Source organism: Armigeres subalbatus, chromosome 3 (assembly GCF_024139115.2).
Source record: "Armigeres subalbatus isolate Guangzhou_Male chromosome 3, GZ_Asu_2, whole genome shotgun sequence".
Taxonomy (NCBI): domain Eukaryota; kingdom Metazoa; phylum Arthropoda; class Insecta; order Diptera; family Culicidae; genus Armigeres; species Armigeres subalbatus.
Window position 1 is genome coordinate 240,451,436 of NC_085141.1, and position 22,225 is coordinate 240,473,660.

At 40.8% G+C, this 22,225-nt stretch overlaps 1 protein-coding gene across 1 annotated transcript; it reads right to left on the reverse strand.

Moving 5' to 3' along the window:
* Window positions 1–2,367: 2,367 nt before the first annotated feature.
* LOC134222364 (uncharacterized) lies at window positions 2,368–3,129 on the reverse strand. The gene has a single exon (XM_062701522.1). It carries the CDS (start codon window positions 3,127–3,129, stop codon window positions 2,368–2,370), a length of 762 nt encoding a protein of 253 aa, XP_062557506.1.
* Between the last annotated feature and the right edge of the window lie 19,096 nt (window positions 3,130–22,225).

Sequence of the window (22,225 nt, forward strand, 5' to 3'; positions counted from 1 at the left end):
TATTTTATGGCTTCTCGGCAGACCCAGCGGCTGCTCATTCGCTGGTGTCTGCACCAATGAGAACGTGGTAATGGAATGATGCAAGAATTATGCGGTACCCATATTTATAGGTTCCCTTGATCTCAATGTTTTTCATTGAAAACAGTTTCATGCCTATTGAAACAAGTTTTTCGGGTCTTATCAAACATGGACATGAAAGGCATACTTGAAATCTGTCGATTGAGGGGCTTACCGCAGAAATTCGTCCATTGAGACTAACTCTATTAACGTTTAAAATCTTTCAACACAGCGTAACGCGGTGGATTTGAATATTTTGGAATGACACCCGGTATAGTAAAGAGAGACGTAAGTCCTACGTCAAAATCCTTATAACTAAAACCCCAAACGCAATACAACGGAACGGCGACGGAAACGGAAAATTTGACAGTTAGCCCATATATTTTCTGTCAAATTTGCCGTTTTCGTCGCCGTTCCGTTGTATTGCGTTTGGGGCTTAAGGAAGGGTCAAAATCTCACTGTAGGTGGATTAATCTGGGTTTTTTTAATCTTATGAAAGTTATCAAGACATTATTTATTTACAGCATCTTTCCGACTATTCTAATCTTCCGGCGCAGCAAACTTCATCCGATATGACGATGGCGAAACCGAGCCCCCAACTGTCTTGCAGTGGCCACCTAATCAGCATTGTCTTCAATGAACATATCGGGAAAACTGGAGTTGATCGCCTGGACATCAATTCATCCAAATAAATAAATAAATTATGTTAATGTAAAATAAAAACTAACCATTATCAATAACAAGAATCCATAAATTTTCCCTATTTTATTCTTTAATGGTTTGACAGTATTAAAAAACTATAAACGAAACATACTTTTTATCAATTTAAAAGTATTCGTACTTTTATTTTTCATAGTTTCTATTTGACAGTTCTACTATTGATTTTTAAAAGTTCAAACTTTCAATTTCATATATGACAACCTTACCGATTATGAATCGAAAGTTAACGAACTTTTATTTTAATGATCCGCGACTCTCTACGGAAAAGAACCAACGAAACTTTTTATTTTAACCAACGGTTTTTTTAATTCGATTAACGTTATTTTTTTGTGTGTAGGGTCACGTACCTATTTTTCACCACATAAAAATATGACAGATCGACAACTAATTCATGGCTACTAAGGCTGTGAACCATTCCACTGATTCGTTTAAATTTTAGTTAAAATTTGACACTTCGATGGTTATTTTCCCATCGTGGTTAAAATTTTACTCCAAAGCCGACCCATTTGAGTTTTGACAGATTGATAGTTATTCGGAACGAAATGGATTTGGCGCCAATTTTCTCGCGAACAAAGTTTAACTATCGAACTGTCAAATCTAACCATGCTTCGGAGCATGGTTATTTTTAACCACGGCGAAATAACCATCGAACTGTCGAATTTTAACTAAAAGTTAAATGAATCGGTGGAATGGTTCACAGCCTAAGACATTTCGATAAAAAAATATGTACACAGCATATGTCAAATTCGATTCACCCCTTGTAAATTTATGGCTAGCGTAAAAAGCTGAATACATCATTGCTTAAAAAAATTATACTGGCGGAGTTCAACTGGGACACAATGGTATACGCGACCCACTAAACTGAATATTTTCCCTGAAATGTTGTGAATAGCAGAGTAATGAAAAGACAACTGCTTCTGGTGACGGTATAATTCAAACTGATTTTATTTATTCTAATCAAAGCTCATGGCTACTACGATCTAATTATTGACTACAGCTACTACGATTGGTTTGCTCGTTCTTGACACCCCTCCTCAAACTCTAGGATAGGATGTGACAAGTAGTCAGTAAAAATCGTACCGACTTGCTGTCACAATCGTACCGGTTGCTGATTGGTTGAATATGACAATCGATTACTTCGATTGGTAGCGGCGCGTTTTCCGTAGGGTAGCATGTTGTTAGTTTGGCCGTGTTGCAGGTTTTTAAAGTTGATATTAAGCAAAATACGAAAATGTTTGAGTTCCAGTTTTTTGGTAAGAAATAAATTTATATTGAACTGCAAACGCCATATAAATTATTCTCAAGAGTTGTAAAGGTTTAAAACTGTTTATTTTAAGCATTATAATTCACCTTTCCGTCATTTTCGATCTCAAAGTCATTTTTTCAGTAGCGAAAACTTTTCTCTGTTAGACTTTCGCTTCTCTTCCATAAATAGTGGATGGAACGGGGAAAAAACATCAAATTTTGATCCATGATATTTGGAAGATTTTGTACCAAATTACTTTGGCTGCACTGGCGACCACCTCGTCAGAGCAACCGACTAAAAAACAACAAGGCAGTCCTAATTGAGTTGACACATCCTATCCTAGCTCAAACTGATCGTGGGAAAACTCCAATGCTCGAACAGTGCTTCCGGAACGGCATCACGGGCAATCCTTTCGTCAACAAATCTGCTTGCTGCTCACTCGTTGAAATGTAGCGAACTTCGAGCTTCTTCATGGCTACACACTCACGCACAAAATGCAGCTTGATGTCGGTGTGCTTCAGTCGCTTCGAAGGTCCAGCCGACTCCATAATCGCGATGGTTGATTGGTTGTCTTCGTACAGTAGTGGCGATCGCCCTTCTTGCACTCCTAACTCACCTAAGACCTTTTGGATCCAAATGGCCTCACACGCTGCATCTGCTAGAGCGGAACACTCCGCTTCGGTCGACGACAAGGATACGGTGCTTTGCTTCCTAGTGCTCCAACTAACTGTGGCTCCGTACAGCTTGAACTGGATCCCGGAAACCGAACGCCTGTCGTTGACGTCAGTCGCCCAGTTTGCATCCGCAAAACCAATCACCTGATGGTCCGATACTGTTAACCGTTCGTACACCAGTTCGTGATTGGCTGTCCCCTGCAGATACCGCAAAATCCTTTTTGCGTGCACCCAGTGGTCCTCGTTTGGATTGCTCTGGAACTGACTGAAGTAATTCACCGAGGCGCTGAGATCCGGCCTGGACGTGACCATCAAATAGGTGAGACATCCTATCAGCTCTCGGTACGGCTTGTCCAGCTTCTCGTTCGTCTCGCGCTTCCGTAGTTGCAGGCCCGCTTCCATGGGCGTTGACACGGGCTTGCACTGCTCCATCCCGAAACGCCGCAGAATCGACCCAGTGTAGAGTAGAGTGGGGCAAGAGTACGCACTTAGTTTTCAATCGATCATGTGGCCCGTATGAAGCAAACTTCTGCATATGAAATCAGTGTCGATGATTCATATACTCTTCCTTTATGTTACCCAGTGGAAAAAATATTGAAATTATTGAGATTCGTTTTAGTAGAACCCTTATTGCAAGACAAGTGAAAAACGCACTCTTACCCCACCGGTGGGGTAAAAGTGCGCATCGGTGGGTAAGAGTACGCATTGATACAATCATGTGCTTTAAGTATATATTAACACAAATAAGAGTTAATAACATTTAATTGATGTTAAATGAACATATATTAGGGAATGTTGAAAGATTACGTAACTTTTAAAGGGGAGGGTCCTAAAATGTGCACTTTCATACGAAAACCATTGTTTTTTATTTATACAAAAAACCACAGAGGTAAAAATATATATCAGGTTTCGCGTGGCGTATACAAAGGCATGTTCCTTAAAGAAAGTCCACCAATCACGTAACGTAAAATTTGGCTATTTCATCACCCCTCCCCTCCTATCTTACACTATTTGTATGAATCCTCTAAAAATTATATGGATTGTAACACATCTCACAACCCCTCCCAGCTAAACGTTGCGTAATTTATTAATGTTTCTTTTGATTAAATTAAATTATCATTTAGATGAAGTTGTGTTTTCGTACTATGTTTAGGTGTACAACAAGTCCTAATACAATTTCATTATTTCGCTTCAGTGCTTCAGTGCTCAGTCCTTTCTAACATCGAATTACTTTAATTTATCCTAAAAACTTTGATAATTTCGAATTCTGTCCCTTTTTTCTTAGTTGTGAATCTTTACGATTTGGAAGAAGTCTTATTTCGGCCGGAGATACGGGTTTGACATCATAACTTGAAGATTCATATGCGTACTCTTGCCCCACCGGTTCCTGCGTACTTTTACCCCACAGTCCCAAAAATTATTCAAGTAATGGTTTTGACTTCATGGAAAACCAACCGGATTGGTGTTCTGTACCATAAAGTACTCTATACAATAGGTTATCGAAATGGTATAATGTTCACCTGATTGAACGTATATATGGTAATGAAATACTAGTTGCGGAAATCCAATTATTTTTAGCAAAATGACTAAAAAGTTATCTAACTCCATATCTCCCTTGTTGTTTATTCAAATCGTTTACAATTTCACATGATAATAGTTGGCCAGAATACCTGTCAAACTGATGCAGTGCTGCTAGTTTATCTTTTTTTATTACTTCAAAAAATCGAAAACGTACTCTTACCCCACGCGCACTCTTGCCCCACTCTACTCTATTGTTCCTGGCTCAACGTCATTAGTCTTAGCAGCACGTCACGGTTGATTTTCAAGCCCAGGAACATCTTCGCTTCACCCATATCTTGCATCGAGAACTCCGTCTTCAGCAGCTTCTTGATTGCACCAATCAAGCCAAGGCAGCGAGACACGACAAGGATATCGTCCAAATATAGCAGCAGAAACACCTTTTCGTCACCACGCTCACGGACGTACAGGCAACTGTCGCTCTCGCATCGTCGAAAACCAATTCTGGACACAAACTCGTGAAATCGGTCATTCCATGCCTTCGATGCTTGTTCAGCTTGCAGACTCAATTCCCCTCCTCAAATCCTCGAGGTTGGCGCATGAAGATTTCTTCCGAGAGATTTCCGTTTAGGAACGCCGTCCTGACGTCCATCTGGTGAATCAGCAAATTCTCCTGGTTTGCTAATCCGAGCACCAGGCGAACCGTCGACATTTTCACTACCGGAGCGTAGGTTTCCGTGTAGTCATATCCATACCGCTGCGTGAATCCTTTGGCTACCAGTCTCGCTTTGTACTTGTCGACCGTCCCAACAAACATTGGAAGCTGAATAAAGCCTTATTCCACTGAAAATAAGCTTCTTCAGCTAAAAAATTAGCTTATTCGGCTTAAATTGTTTGTTGGGGTGCCATCCGGCTTCATCTTGAGCTTGAACACCCATTTGCAGTCCACCGATTTTTGTCCTTCCGGTAGGTCCACTAGCTCCCAGGTGTTGTTATCCGCTAGCGATGTCAGCTCGTCTTCGATGGCTTCACGCCACCGAGGCCAGTCCTCTCTTGACTTCATTTCTTCAACGGTATCCGGTATGTTCTGCACATAATTTTCGGCATTCAACGTTTACCCACACAAGAGTAGTCGCTCAATTTGGCCGGCGGTCTCCGTACACGTGCGCTTCTTCTTGTACTAACCTCTTCTTCTTCATCATCTTCATCTTCCAGCGATACGAATCCATCATTTTCGTCGTCGTCCTGGTTGTCGATCGGTAGATCAACCGCCTCATCATCGTCCGGTTCGATTTCAGTTACTGGCTCATCCGGGACAACCGCTCGTGGTTCCGGTCGAATCCAAATCGGTTGCGCTTCGACATCATCGTTCTTCACTGGCTCAGCGTGGGCCAATGCATATCTTGATTCATGTACCACAACGTCACGTGCAAGATACACCTTCTGCTTCCAGCTATCCCACAGCCGATATCCGTTTACCCCGTAGCCCACGAAGTAACATACCTGGCTACGAGCATCCAGCTTGGATCGCTTCTCTTTGGGAACGAAACTGTAGGCCTTACTTCCCCAGATACGGAGTTTGGACACGTCTGGCTTGTGCCCGTACCACATCTCGTATGGCGTCTTCTTGTTCAACGCCACCGTCGGACTCCGATTGACGATGTACACCGCCGCTTGAACCGCCTCGCACCAAAGCTTCTTTGGCTGGCCGGAATCTTCCACCATCGCTCTCGCTTTGTCCAGGATTGTCCTATTTAGGCGCTCGCTCACGCCGTTCTGCTGGGGCGTGTATGGAACGGTGTAGTCCACCAGCATTCCACGGTCTCTGCAGTACTGCTGGAACTCCTTGCTGACATATTCTCCGCCGTTGTCGCACCGGAGGCGACGAATTTTTCGGTCAAAATGTCCCTCGGACATGTTCGCGTACTGCTTGAACGCATCCAGGACCTCATCTTCCGCCGCAAGGATGTATACGGCGCTAAAATGAGTAAAGTCGTCCCGCGTCCGTGAACGTTACAAAATACCTTTTTCCATTCCAGGCTGTCGGTGTTAGGTAACCGCACACGTCGCTGTGCACCAGCTCCAACGGTTTGTTGGATCTCGGAACCGGAACATCTGCAAAGGGCTGTCTCGCATGCTTTCCGAGCACGCAAGGTTCACACACTTCGTTCTCCCGGAACGCTTTCTTCTTCAATGCCATGCCGTTGACCATTTCGTCGCGCACCAAAGTCTTCAGACCACCTTTACCTATGTGACCGAATCTTCGATGCCACAGCTCGTACTCGTTTGCCGAAAGGGTGACCAGCGCTCGTCGACCGGTCCACGCTCCACGATTGCGTTCAGCACGTACAACTTGCCGGACAACATACCAGTGGCAACCATCTCGCTGCCACGCTTGATTTCCACTGCATCGTTTCCAAACGTCACACGCATCCCAAGCTTGCCGATGCGCCGAACGGAAAACAGATTGTACTGCAGTTCCGGCACGTATAGTACGTCGTTCACCACGCTGTTGATTTGCCTTCCTCCAACCATCGACACCATCTTGACGGTTCCAGAGTGACGACGATACACAACCTTTCCGGATGCGACCACGATTGGGACCGGTTGGTCCAGCTTCATCACGTTCCGAAGGCAATCCGCTGTCTGCACCATATGCTCGGTAGCGCCCGAATCGAGAATCCATCGGAACTGGCTCAAACTCTTACCTTCACGCTTCACATCACCATCCGACTCCGTCACGAATGCCACTTCGGAACCAGCAACGTTGGCCCTTTCCTTTTTGCCTTTCTCGTACAACAAAGTTGTACCGAAAGGCTATCATTTCACTCCAAATTCGAACTTTTGATAGAAGTCCCGGAGACCCATAGTGTTATATACCATTCGTCTCAGCTCGATGAACTGAACAAATGTCTGTCTGTCCGTGTGTGCGTGTGTGTGTATGTGTGTGCGTGTGTGTGTGCACAAAATGCCATAAAAAACATTAGCCAAATTTTCACATAGAAACTCTTAACCGATTTTTTGCAACTAGTTGCATCCGCCAGAGACTAAAACGCTGTTGATCACTATTGAATTTCATAATAATTGCAAATTACAAAAAATAGATAATATTAAAATAGTGATGAGACATAGTCACATAGAACAATAATGTGTTATGAAAAATGCCTTGCATCTATGAATATTTTTACAGTTTATCCGTGGCTTGCTCCCATTAAGAGTTTCTTCGTACTATAAAGATGCTCGTGTTGCACGCATTTAGGCGTAAGTATGCTCTTCGTTCAGTTTCATAGTACCATGAAATTGTCCGAAAGTCAAAATTCGAACATTGGAAATTCGAGAAACTTCTGGCAGCGCCATCTGTCGTCTACTAGTGTAAATTTTCTATCATAACCTGTTTTACCTTTCTTGTACATCATCGAGGTGTAAGCGTAAAGGCTACATTTATTACCTTTTTACGCGAGAAAGGTGCCATCACCGCTAGGTTGATTAATCTGAGATTTTTTCGGCTTATCGGACGGTTTTCGTTGGTCCGTGTCCTTCTTCATGGGGCAGTTTGACTTCTTGTGGCCTACTTTCCCGCAGGAAAAACACTTGATGTTGGACCGCTCGCCGAAGAACGCCGAATCACCACCCAACGTGCTCTCCATATCGCAATTGTTCCGCCGCTTCACGTTCTCGCTCAGCAGCCTGGCCTTCATGAAGTCGAGTGTGCACTGTTCTGCCGGTAGGGTTTCAAGAACCGTCACCAGCTGTTGAAACGATTTCGGCATGGTTTGCAGCAAATTGAACACCACCAGCCGCTCGTGCATCACGATGTCCGCTGAGGCAAGCTCCCGGATGATCCGCTCAAACCGCAGCAGATGCTCTTCCATCGGTTCCGCTTCGCTGTACTTCATCACGGCCAGTTGCTTCAGTAGGTAAAACTGACCGGAAATTCCCTTCTTCGCAAACACATTCTGCAACGTTGCCCAGATCGCCTTCGGAGTGGGCTTACCCTTGACGTACTGCAGCTGCGAATCAGCGATCTTCTCCACCAGCAACGACTTGCAACGTGCTTCCAGAAGTTTCCGCTCCGCCAGTTTCGTCTCCTTCTGCGCCTTCTCTGCAACCGTATCCGTAGCAGCCACTTGGAACTCCGGGATTTCTTCCGCTTCCTTCCGGATGCAATCGATCAGCTGCCGCTCCTCCAACAACGTCTCCATCCGAAAACTCCAGTTCGGGAAATTATTGCTGTCGAAAAGATAAGGCTTCAGCTCCGCTTGCATTTTCCTCCGGTGTGAAATTTTTTTTTCAACTAACAAACTCCGTTTCCAAGGTTACAGCTATGCTGGGCCAATAACCTGTTGTGAATAGCAGAGTAATGAAAAGACGACTGCTTCTGGTGACGGTATAATTCAATCTGATTTTATTTATTCTAATCAAAGCTCATGGCTACTACGATCTAATTATTAACTACAGCTACTACGATTGGTTTACTCGTTCTTGACATGAAATTTGTTTGTTTACGCCAAAATTGTTCTTAAAAATGATTTTTCGCCGATTTTGGACGAAATTCCCATTTGACATTTCTATGTAAATTCCTTCGAAAAACCCTTCAGCGATTCATCCGGAAGTTTCCTACACCCAACCAGCGGTTGTTAGATTTTCCAACAATTATGTATAAGAATCTACCAAAACCTGCATAAGAACTGGGTATATGCGAAATTGCTAGATTCTTATACAAATATTGTATAAGAATCTAACAATTTTGTAAGCTTTCCTTACAATTTTTGTATAAGAATCTGACAATTTCGCATATGCCCAATTCTTATACAGGTTTTGGTAGATTCTTATACAGAATTGTTAGAAAATCTAACAACCGCCGGTTGGGTGTAAGGAATTGTTTTAGAAACTTCTTCGAAAATTCCTTTAGCAATTCTCTCAGAAATTCTTTTAGGGAACGTCCACAAATAACGTAACGCTTAGAGGGGGGGGGGGTTCAGTGAAGTGTGACGACCTATACAAAAATTTCAGACGCTTCATACAAAAAGTGTGACATAGGGGGGAGGGGGGCTTTGAAAATATTAAATTTTTGCGTTACGTAATAAATGGATCTTCCCTTAGGAATACTTTTCGAAAATCCACTCAAGTTCTCCTTCGGAAAATCCTTCAATAACTCTTTTGTAAATTCCTCCAAAAATACTTTCAGGCTTCAGGGGTATTAAGTCAGGAGTTCCAAATAATTTTCAAAAAATCCGCCGATAATTCCATTGCACATTCTTCCAGGGATACCTGCGGAAAAGTCTTCAGAAGTTTGTTCGAAAGTTTCTACGCGAAATCCTGTTGTCCTATATAAATTTCCAAAGGAATTTGTGGGAAGCTAGTGACATTCGAAAGCAACTCCTTTAGGAGGTTTCGAAGAAATTTCTGAATATTCGCGAAGGATTTTCCAAAGTAAGTCCTGTTGGAATTTTAAAATGAATTTCTGGCATAAAACAGAACCAGAACAAGACCAGTAACTATAAATTTTGACGGTTAGTGGACTTGTTGTTATCTAATTTCTATGCAGTGAGAAAAGTTAGAGATCAGTCGTGTAATGTTCTGTAGAGTAGAGTGGGGCAAGAGCGCGCGTGGGGTAAGAGTACGTTTTCGATTTTTTGAAGTAATAAAAAAAGATAAACTAGCAGCACTGCATCAGTTTGACAGATATTCGGGCCAACTATTATCATGTGTAATTGTAAACGATTTGAATAAACAACAAGGGAGATATGGAGGTAGATAACTTTTTGGTCATTTTGCTAAAAATAATTGGATTTCCGCAACTAGTATTTCATTACCATATATACGTTCAATCAGATGAACATTATACCATTTCGATAACCTATTGTATAGAGTACTTTATGGTACAGAACACCAAACCGGTTGGTTTTCCAAGAAGTCAAAACCATTACTTGAATAATTTTTGGGACTGTGGGGTAAAAGTACGCAGGAACCGGTGGGGCAAGAGTACGCATATGAATCTTCAAGTTATGATGTCAAACCCGTATCTCCGGCCGAAATGAGACTTCTTCCAAAGCGTAATGATCCACAACTAAGAAAAAAGGGACAGAATTCGAAATTATCACAATGTCATACACATTGTATTAACGATTGACAAAACTCATAACTTAGCAATTTCACCCCAAGCGTTCGGATCAAATTACTTATTTCAATGCTTGTGCAGAGCAAGCACATCGACTCTCCCATGCTCAATAAATTATATTTGTCACACGGATCAATACCCTCACGTTTAACCAGTGTAAGCAAAATTAAACCACTTTGTATATGCGCAATGACGCGAAAATGTAGCAACACATAGCTTGTAATATAAAACACATTTGGACTCTGTAATAAACGTTCTGTTCGTAGTTAGCGTTCTTCGGAACCACATCGTTTTGTGATTAGTGATCCTATCTGCCCAGATTTTGGGTTAGGACACTGTTTTAAAAGAAACTCCTTTAGGGTCAAGCGCAACGGATTGCGCAGTGTAAAAATCGTGCCACGAACCTGCCAAATTAAGAAGAGGCATGATATGGCGACCGGCCAGAGTTAGTGCAGTGCAACAGTTTACCGAGAATGAAGAAAAACAGCCATTAAGAAATTGAAGAGATGGTTTGCGTGGAATTGAGTCGCAATCGTTGCAGCCAGTATTTAAGTGCTAGCACAGAGGTTTAAAACCATCGGCACGGTGCACAACAAAGAGAGGAAGACAATCCGTACAATGCTAGTGAAATGTGCAAAACAATACAAAATAATTGTATAGTGCTAGTAAAATGCGTGAACGATCATTACGATGCACGAGAAAAATAGTGAAGTGAAAATCAAACTGTTCGATACACGAGAAAGGATATGAAGAGAATGCAGATGCGAAGATCTGCAAGACAATCTGTACAGCAGGCGAGAGGGGTGATGAAGAGAATGCAGATACCAAGATTCGGAAGATAATCTGTACAGCAGACGAGCAAGGCGATGAAGAGAATGCAGATACCAAGATACGGAAGATAATCTGTACAGCAGACGAGCAAGGCGATGAAGAGAATGCAGATGCCAAAAAACACCAGCCCGAGACCAGTGGAGTGAAAATACAGCAGCTGGAGTTCTGGAAAATTCAGTAAGGTGAAGTACTCAAACTATTACATCGTGTTATTATTGTTATTATTATAATTATTGTGTATTAAATATTGTACATTTATATTACGATGGGGAAACCAAATTCAAAAGTAGATCATAAAGGCGAAAATAATATTAACATAGTTGAACACCTAGAACAAAATGAAAATTACCATGATAGTCACGAAATTAAACTTTGGCTAATACTTGCAATTGTACTTATTCAACTCATTTTAGTCTTGAGAAAAACGTTGAAGAAACGCTGGCAGCGTAAAGGGTATGCCATGGGAAAAGCAGCATCTATCGCAAATATAGCTGATGTATAATATTTAATCTAGCTGAAATATTTATCAATGTCGACTTTACAAGACGACATTGGCTTACTGAACACACTTCTAAATAATTTAAAAAATCCATTAATAAAAATTTCACAGTTACCACTCTTCAGGCTAAATTAAACTACGCAAACGAGTTATATAACCAAATTGAAAGGGGTTACTAGAAGAAGAAGATACTATACCGGATACGGAATTAACTTTTAATTAAAGCATCTCGAAATTCAATATCTGAAATTCGAAATATTCTTAAACTCAAATTTGAACAATTAAACACTAAACCACAAGTCACAATGCCGTTTGATTATAAAGTAGCTACATCTATCGTACAGCCATACGATGGAACGGCTGACAGTATCGATGCTTTTTGGATTCCGCAAATCTTTTGAAGGATCTAACGGAGGCGAACCAACAAGCAACAGCAGCAAGATTTTGAAGACACGTCTTACGGGGAAAGCCAGATTGGGTCTACCAGAAAGATTGGCAACGATTGACGATATTATTGCTGACGTTAAAACAAGATGTGAGGATAAAACCACACCGGAGAATATTTTGGCCAAGCTGAAGGCAGTGAAGCAAAAAGACACTGCAGAAAAATTCTGCGACGAGGTGGAAAGACTTACCATAAAATTGAAGGCTGTCTACCTTAATAGTGGAATTCCTGATACAGTATCAACAGCAATGTCAACAAAAGCTGGAGTAGATACCTTAATTAATGGTATTGGTTCGGCTGAGACAAAGCTCATTCTTAAAGCAGGTACATTTAAGGACATGAAGGAAGCCACGCAAAAGGTTTTGGAAAATACTGCAAACACTTCATGTCAATCTGCTCAATTGTTAACATTCAAAAGCAGACAAACGCAACATAACTACAAAGGCCGCTTCAATAGCAACCGAAACGACACAACTCGTTTCTTTAAAAGAAATCAGCGCTAGTACATTCAAGGAAATCGCTAACAGAGCCATTTCCAAATGCGAAATAATATTATTCAATCCTCCAAAACTACTGACAACACAGAAAAAAATCAAAGAAGTTCTTCAGAATTTCCATATGACCCCGACGTCAGGTCATATTGGACAGCACAGAATGTATTTGAAAATAAGAGAAGTATACAAATGGAGAAACATGAAAGCAGATGTTGCAAATTTTGTCAAGTCTTGCAATATGTGCAAAATCAATAAAGTTCACCGACATACTAAAGAAAATCAAGTTATTACTACCACACCATCAAAACCTTTCGAAGTTCTTTCAGCGGATACAGTTGGACCGTTCATAAGAACGAGAAACGGTAACCGGTATATTCTAACACTACAATGCAATCTAACCAAATACGTAGTTTGTATTCCAATACCTACAAAAGAAGCAGCAATAATAGCAAAGGCGCTTGTCGAACATTTTATTCTGATTTACGGAAATATTTTGGAATTTAGAACAGATCAAGGCACAGAGTATAACAACGAAGTCCTTGATCAAATTTATAACTTTATCTATAAAACAAAATTTTCAACAGCGTATCACCCACAGACAATTGGAGCATTGGAAAGAAATCATAGATGCTTGAACGAGTATCTGCGATGTTTTACCAATGATCACAAAGATGACTGGGATGATTGGATTCAATTTTATACATTCAGCTACAACACAACACCCCATATCGAGCACAGTTTTACACCGTTTGAATTAGTATTTGGACATAAAGCAAATTTACCAATTGATTTTCGAAAAACGTCAAACCATGAGCCGATTTATAACCTTGAGGAATATTACAACGAATTAAAATTTAAACTGAATATAACAAACAAATTAGCTAGAGACAATTTGCTAGAGCGAAAAGAAAGTAGACAAAAAGTAGTAAACGAGAAAATTAATCCAATAGATCTGAGAATCGGTGACCACATTTATATTACAAACGAAAATCGTAAAAATTAGACCCATTCTATCTAGGCCCATATATTGTAAAAGAAATCAACAGCCCAAATTGTACTATTGTTAATGAAAACACAAACAAACAAACAGTAATTCATAAAAATAGAATTGTAAAAGCATAAAGAATAAACTCGCATAAACAAAAAAAAAAAAGAAGAAAAAAAAATCGAAGAATTGCCAAAATTTTGTCAAAAATAAAATAATTTCATTTCACTTCAATTATTTTTTTTTGTAAAAAGGGGAGGTGTCATATACATTGTATTAACGATTGACAAAACTCATAACTTAGCAATTTCACCCCAAGCGTTCGGATCAAATTACTTATTTCAATGCTTGTGCAGAGCAAGCACATCGACTCTCCCATGCTCAATAAATTATATTTGTCACACGGATCAATACCCTCACGTTTAACCAGTGTAAGCAAAATTAAACCACTTTGTATATGCGCAATGACGCGAAAATGTAGCAACACATAGCTTGTAATATAAAACACATTTGGACTCTGTAATAAACGTTCTGTTCGTAGTTAGCGTTCTTCGGAACCACATCGTTTTGTGATTAGTGATCCTATCTGCCCAGATTTTGGGTTAGGACACTGTTTTAAAAGAAACTCCCTTTAGGGTCAAGCGCAACGGATTGCGCAGTGTAAAAATCGTGCCACGAACCTGCCAAATTAAGAAGAGGCATGATAACAAGTTTTTAGGATAAGTTGAAGTAATTCGGTGTTAGAAAGGACTTAGCGAACAAAGCACTGAAGCGAAATAATGAAATTGTATTAGGACTTATTGTACACCTAAACATAGTACGAAAATACAATTTCATCTGAATGATAATTTCATTTAATCAAAAGAAACATTCATAAATTACGCAACGTTTAGCTGGGAGGGGTTGCAAGATGTGTGACGATCCATATAATTTTTAGAGGATTCATACAAATAGTGCAAGATAAGGGGGAGGGGTGATGAAATAGCCAAATTTTACGTTACGTGATTGGGACTTTCTTTAAGGAAAATGCCTTTGTATACGCCACGCGAAACCTGATATATATTTTTACCTCTGTAGTTTTTTGTTTATATAAAAAACAATGGGTTTTCGTATGGAAGTGCACTTTTTAGTACCCCCTCCCCCTTTAAGAGTTAAGTAATCTTTAAACATTCCCTAATACATGCTAATTAAACAACAATTAAATGTTATTAACTCTTATTTGTGTTAATATATACTTAAAACACGTAATTGGATAAATGCGTACTCTTACCCCACCCGATGCGCACTTTTACCCCACCGGTGGGGTAAGAGTGCGATTTTCACTTGTCTGGCAGTAAGGGTTCTACTAAAACGAATCTCAATAATTTCAATATTTTTTCCACTGGGTAACATAAAGGAAGAGTATATGAATCATCGACACTGGTTTGATATGCAGAAGCGTGCTTCATAAGGGGCACATGATCGATTGAAAACTAAGTGCGTACTCTTGCCCCACTCTACTCTATACTAGGATAGTGGAGGAGCGCCGAAATCGTGCAAAGGTGGTTAAGTTCACTGCACGAAGCTGCAAGACCTCGTTTTATCCCAATTCCCATTACTTGTTGTGTAATTCATCAAGTTCAAGTTACAAATAATCGACAAAACATTACACATTTGACCTCAAATTTTGCCAAAAATCGTGTTATGTGAGCTCTGTCTACTGCACGATGTTGGGAATTGAGATCTTGCTGATTTTACCCCACGTTCTCATATTCCTCAAATTGCTTACACTGCACTTACGAAAGCAGAAATGGTAACTTTGCTTAGAAACCTCACAGTTAATAACTGTGGAAGTGCTTAATGAACACTAAGCTGCGAGGCGGCAATGTCTCAGTGGGGGATGTAATGCCAATGAAGAAGAAGAAGAAGACTAAGATACATTGCATCCAGGAGATCGGGAAAGTTGCGGTGTCCCAGACTTTACGAAATAAACGATGCAGTAGTTGAGCGGATGTCATGGGATCAGCTTTGAGCATCTCGGCTGATATGCGATCGACCCCTGGGACTTTATTCGATTTCATGCTTTGGATGGCTGTCTCTAGCAGTGATGGAGCTTAGGTATTAACGCGTGTTATACGTCGGTAGGTAGATCATGCCGAGGTGGTGGTGGCTTATCTGGAACTTGAAAAAGTTGTTCGCGCTGTTCGAACCACGTTTCAGCTGGTCAGTTGGGTCGGTCAATAACTGATCATTCGCGTCTTCCACAGGCATCGTTGCATTCATCCTCGCCCCGCTTAAGCGTCGTGAAATATCGTAGAGGACGCGAATGTCCTTGGTTGCTGCGGATCTCTTTCCTTCGTCAGTCAGAGAGTCCGCCCACACTTGCTTGTCCCGTCGACATGAGCGCTTTACTTCCTTCTCCAGAGCCGAGTATCGTTGCGGGGCTAAGACTTTGGCACCTCTGGTTTTTGATCGCTCTATCGCGGCTTTGGCTTCTCTTCGCTCCTCTATCTTCCTCCAGATCTCATTGGTGATCCATTGTTTTCTCTGGGAGCGCAGTTCGCCCAGATTATTCTCGCTGGAGGCGATGAAGGCATTCTTGATGGCGGTCCATTGGTCTTCCACGCTGCCACCTTCCGGAATATCTGCATAACGCATCTCTAGTTCTTCAACGAAGGACTGTTTCACCGTGGCATCTTCCAGTCGGCGTGTGTTGAACCGTCGTTCAACTGTTCCCTCATGCCGACGAATCCGCACAATGCGCAGGCGTATTACGCCGATGAGTGAGGAGGTGATAATCAGACGCGATATCGGCACTACCTTTATTCCGTACATCATGAAGAGTCCGTTTCCATTTTCTGCTGATGCAGATGTGGTCGATTTGATTTTCTGTAAAGCCGTCATGGGAGACCCACGCGACCTTGAGAACCGGTCGATGAGGGAAGAACGATCCCCCGATCACCATGTCATTATTACCCCCGAACTCTGCGAACAGCTCTCCGTTTTCGCTTATTTCTCCGAGACCATGGCGTCCCATAATGCGTTCATGGTTCGAGTTGTCGGATCCGATCTACGCATTGAAGTCGCCCAAACAGATTTTGATATCAGATCAGCAGCATCGGTTAGCGCATAACATTGGATTAAGTAAGGTTCTAAATCTAGCAACGATTATCCTTTCACATATAGGTTCCCACTTAATAAGCGCAGATTGTGCCTGGGCGCTTAGTAGGAAGCCAACTCCGCGATGCCGGGGAGCGTGTTCACCTCGCAAACCAGAGTATAGCAGAACTTGTCCCGACGGCGTTCTGTGTTCTCCAAAGTTTGGGCAACGGACTTCACTCGGTCCCAGGATCTCAAGCTTGTGCCAACTCACCCTGCTGGGCTAGGGTTAAAACGTTCCATGTTCCATGAATACCGTTGTTTCGCGCCAAGAGTCGTTGCCGTAAAATCAGTCCGTATTCTTTCATTATCGGATTATCGAACAAATTGATGTTTCGGGAACAGTAGGTTGATGGCCCAAGGTTACCTATCCATCGGGATGGGGTTGACATCTTCGGTATAGCTTCCGGGGAATAGTATTTCATACTCAGCCGCTGGATGCTAGAATAGAAGCTGTTGGAGCCGCAGCTTCTTGGTGAACAGACGCTCGATCAGTCGGGTCAAATTGGTTTAAAGTCCCATCCAACACCAGGACTAGGCTATTGAACTTTTAGCGGCACACGGTCGCTTTGATAGGGCCTGCTTGCGGACACATGGAGTTTTTTTTTTATAAAAGTTCAACAGAGCCCACTGTCGAACCTCACCACATCCTAAGCAGACCCCAGGACGCACCCTCTCACTCTAGCTGATGTCAGAAGGACAACAGTGTCCAGCCTATACTACCAGCTAAGCATGTAACCCTTAGCTGGCGGTCAATTGTCACCCGAAGATCCGTGGAAGCGTGAGTATTGGAACAAAAGATATTTTAGTTACTAGATAAAGATTGTCGCTTCGGTTCCCTTTGTTCTGCTGTCCGGAACATGGTGGGTACCAAGCTGTCAAATCGTATGGATTTTCCTTCTTTGACATTTAGCTCCCCTATCCTCGCCAGCAAAAGATGTTCCGGATAGCGACGACAGCGACAATCTTTATCTAGTAACTAAAATATCTTTTATTGGAACTTGTGAGGACTAGAGCTATGTCAGGCGCTCCTTCCCGGGTGTCAATTCACCATTTCGTAGCCCTAAATTGCCTAGCTCAAATCTTTGTAGGGGTGTGTGGCAGGACCATCATCATCATCATCATCATCATCATCATCATCATCATCATCATACATAATTCTCGCGAAAAGTGAGTGAAAAGTATAAGATGAACCGAAAAGGGAATTCCATCTAAAAGACACGATTTTCGTTTATCTTCCAAAGCCACGGGCGGAGTTAAGCTGGGCACGATGTGGCACTTGACTCACCGAATCAAATATTTTCTCCAAAATTGTATTGTATAATTCAAAATTGGGGCAGCAGGGACTATGTCCAAGGGCTTGACGATCCCTCCCCAGGCCATCTACGAGTTGTGGTGCCTATCTAGGATGTGGTGGGGTTTGATAGTGGGCCCTGTTAAACTTCTATAAAAAAGTGCATGTATTCGCAAGTAGGCTCCGCCAAAGCGACCATGTGCCGCTCAAAGCGCACAAGCTCAAGTGTTAGGTGTTAGGTTACGACGACCCTCCGACGAGTCAGGAGCGACGAATAAAGGATCACGATTGGTAGCTTGGAACATGGAACTGCAAGTCGCTAGGCTTCTAAACGCTTATTGGACCGGTAGTTCTCTACACTGGGAGTTTTCGAAAGGAAAGTGCTGCGTACCATCTATGGTGGCGTGCAGATGGCGGACGATACGTGGAGGAGGCGAATGAACCACGAGTTGCATCAGCTTTTGGGAGAACCATCCATCGTTCACACCGCGAAAATCGGAAGACTGCGGTGGGCCGGGCAGGTAGGCAGAATATCGGACAATAATCCGGTGAAAAAGGTTCTCGACAACGATCCGACGGGAACAAGAAGGCGAGGTGCACAGCGGGCAAGGTGGATCGATCAGGTGGAGGACGATTTGCGGACCCTCCGCCGACTGCGTGGTTGGCGACGTGCAGCCGAGCTGAATGGAGAAGACTTTTATGTATTGCACAGGCAACTCCGGCCTTAGTCTTGTAATAAATAAATAAGGTCAAAATTGTTCTGAAAAAAAATACGGATTTGCGCCAATTTCTATAATCACTGGCGGGGTTAAGCTGGGGCATGATGAGGCACGTGACCCACCAAATTGAATATTTACCTTGAAATTTTATTAGGTACTAGCAGACCCGACGAACTTTATTTCGCCTAAAATTGATTTGTCTGATTAGTTCTCGAGATATGCAGACATTTTTGGTTCGTTTGTATGGAAGCCGCCCTTTCCAGAAGGGGGATGGGTTTCAAACTACCACAGAAACATATCCGTCCATCCAAAACCCCCACATGCGAGATTTGGATCCATTTGCTTGATTAATTCTCGAGTTATGATGAAATTGGTGTTTCATTTGTATGAGAGCCCCTCTTTCCAAAGAGGGGAGGGGTCTCGAACCGTCTTAAGAACCTTCCCCGGCCCCCAAAACTTATGCATACATATTTTCACGCCGATCGGTTCAGTAGTTTCCGAGTCTATAAATGAAAGGAATTTCTGAAAGATTTTCGGAAAGAATCCCAAAAAGAATCTGTAAAAGAATTCTCGTTGGAATCCTTAGAAGAATTTCCGATGGAATTTCTGGAGGAATCTTGGAAGAAATTTCGAAAGGTATTCCCGAAAATAATTCTTTTAGGAATTCCTACAACACCTACGGAAATTGTTTATTTCGGAAATTCTTCAAAAATTGATTTAAGAAAATTCTTTGGAATATATTTTAAGAATTCTGACAGCACTTTCTCAAGAACGAGCTCAAGAATTCCCTCTAGAAAAAAAATCCTTCGAAATTAACATCAGAAATTTTTTGAGAACTTCCTACAGAAATTCTTTCGAAAATTCTTCTAGGAATTCCTTCGGTCATTCCTCCGAAATTGTAATATTGGGAATTCCTTCGAAAATTGTTTATACATTGCTCACGAATTTCCTTCAGGAAATCCTATTTCATTCTTCCATAATTTTGCGGAAAAATTCTTTCAACAAAAAATTTTCCGGAATAATTACTGCAGGAATTTTGGAAGGAAATTTACACTACTTTACTAGAGGAATATCTGGAGAAGGCCTTTCGGGAGGTTTTACGAAACAATCCCTGGTAGAAAATTCAAATGAACATGAACTACAAGGGGAGTTTTATAAATTATTTCTGGAGCAGTTTCCAAAAGAATTTCTGAAGGATTTTCTGGAGAAATTTTAGAAGAAATTCCTGAAGGGATTTCCAAATGTATTCTGAACGAATCTCTGAAGGTACTAAATTCTCAAACAAATACTTATTGTAACTTTAATAATAATTTCTAGTTTTATACAGGAATTCTTTTGGAATTTACCTCAGAAACTCTTGCAAGAATTCGTTCAGGAATTGCTGTCTTTCCTTCATCATACTTCTTCGGGTATTCCCAAGAATTCCTTAGGAATTTATTTTAGGAGTTGCTTTGGAAATTTCTCCAGTATTCATCCAGGCGATTTTCATAAATTTATTAAAAAATTCGTTCGGGAAATTCTCCAGAAAATTTCGTCAAAAAAAAAATACCATCAGTAATTTTTTTGTCTAAGAATTCTTTTTGAAACTTTTCCGGAATTTCCTCGGCTGTTACGAGACGAGCCAGCCTTAGGTCTCTTTAATAAAGAAATAAAAAAAAACAAAATATGTATCCTCGGCTCCCGTAATTTCACCGAAATTTCTTTCAAGAATTTCCGAATGAATTCCTAAAGAAATTTCGGAAAGAATACCAGAAGGAATTTCCGAAACTCTTTTTCTCTGTGCATTCTTCCATAAATTCCTTCGGAATTTCCTCTAGGGATTCTTTCAGCAAAGTCTTAGGAAGTTAACGAATTTTTTAAAGAATTTGTTCAGAAATTCTCTTAGAATTATCATTGGAAATTTGGTCGGCATTCCTAAGGGAAATTCTTCGGAAAAATCTACGGAAACTGTTTCAGGAAAACCTTTCGAAATTCCTTTAGCAAAGTTTAAGCTTTAGGAATTTCTGCGGAAATTGGTTTAGGGATTCATTCGAACTTTTTAAAGAAATTGTTGCAGCAATTATTATAGGAATTTCTTAAAGAAATTCTTCCAGTAATCGTTAAGAAATCCCTTCAGAAACTCTAGGAAGAATTTCTTTTTGGAGTTCCTACAAACATTTTTCAGAACTTCATTACAGAATCATTTCAATTTTGTTAAGGAATTACTTCGAACATTCCTTTGGAAATTGTATTAGAAATTCCTTGAGATCTACGGATATTCCTTTAAGAATATTTTTTATGGGAGTTACTTCAGAAATTCATTCAGAAATTATTTTTGGAATCATTCGGAAATTGCTTTAGGAGTTCTCTCGGAAATTTCCAATAGAATCTCTTTCAAAATTTCCTCAAGTATTTCCAATTTTATTCTGTAAATCCTTGAAAAAATCGTTCAACAAAATGCTCAAAATAATTCCAGGAATTTAGGGAGAAATTTCATATAGCTTTATTGAAAGGATTTCCGAAGGATTTCCTGGAGAAAGTTTTAAAGACTTTTCCGGAGAAATTTACAAAGCTCTTTCCAGGGAATTTTCCGAAGGATTCTCTGAATGACGTATTTTCGAAGAAATTTTTACAAAGGAATTTCCAAAGAAAGAAAGAATGAATTTCCAAAAAAAAAGAAAGAAAGTTAAAAAAGAATGTGTTGTATTCCATAGACGATAAAATGCAATAATTTGGTATTTTTTTGTAATTTGTTTATTTTATTGGACACGAAAACCTGTTAACCTGCAAAATTGGTAAATAAATAATTCTTAATACATATATTTGAAAACGACGGATTTTTTTATTAAATTGATTGACCTCTTGACTAATTTTTGAGTGAATGGAAAAAATCGCCAACTTCATCCAATGTAGAGAGATCATGTTTTTTTCTGAACCGTTTTGGTCAACTGTGCAAAATAAGGGCTCCATTTGTTTGCTTTCTCGCTTTCCGCATCGCGTTTTGAATTTATATGGAAATTAGTATGGAAAACGTTTTTTTTTAATTTTTGCTCTTAGCGGTTTCAACTTATCGTCAATTCACCTTTCCTGTAAAAATATGTATCTCTATTTATTTATTCTTTATTCTTTATTTATTCTTTATTTGGAGCAGGGAAAAGCCCGCTTGAGAAGAGCAAAATCCTTTCCTCAAGCGGGCGCAAAACCTCATCTTCTTTTATATCAACAGAAATTACAATTTCCAACAGATACAATATTTCTTAAGACTATTACAATTAAAGAATACTTAATGTCTATCCTGACTAACTATTTATCAAAGGGTGTTTGTGTTAGAAGCGGCAAGTATTCGGCAAAACTTTTTCCGAAGATTGGGACGAGAAAGGTGAAAGTCAAATTCAGTAGCACATCGATTGAAGATACGGCTCATACTAGTGAATGGCTCGTTATGTCCATAATTTGTACGAGCACCCTGGAGGAACAAAAAAGAACTGAACCTAAGCTGACGACA

Bases quoted from the DNA above. Each gene is read 5' to 3' on its own strand.
- LOC134222364 (XM_062701522.1), bottom strand. From the start codon at position 3,129: ATGGAGCAGTGCAAGCCCGTGTCAACGCCCATGGAAGCGGGCCTGCAA.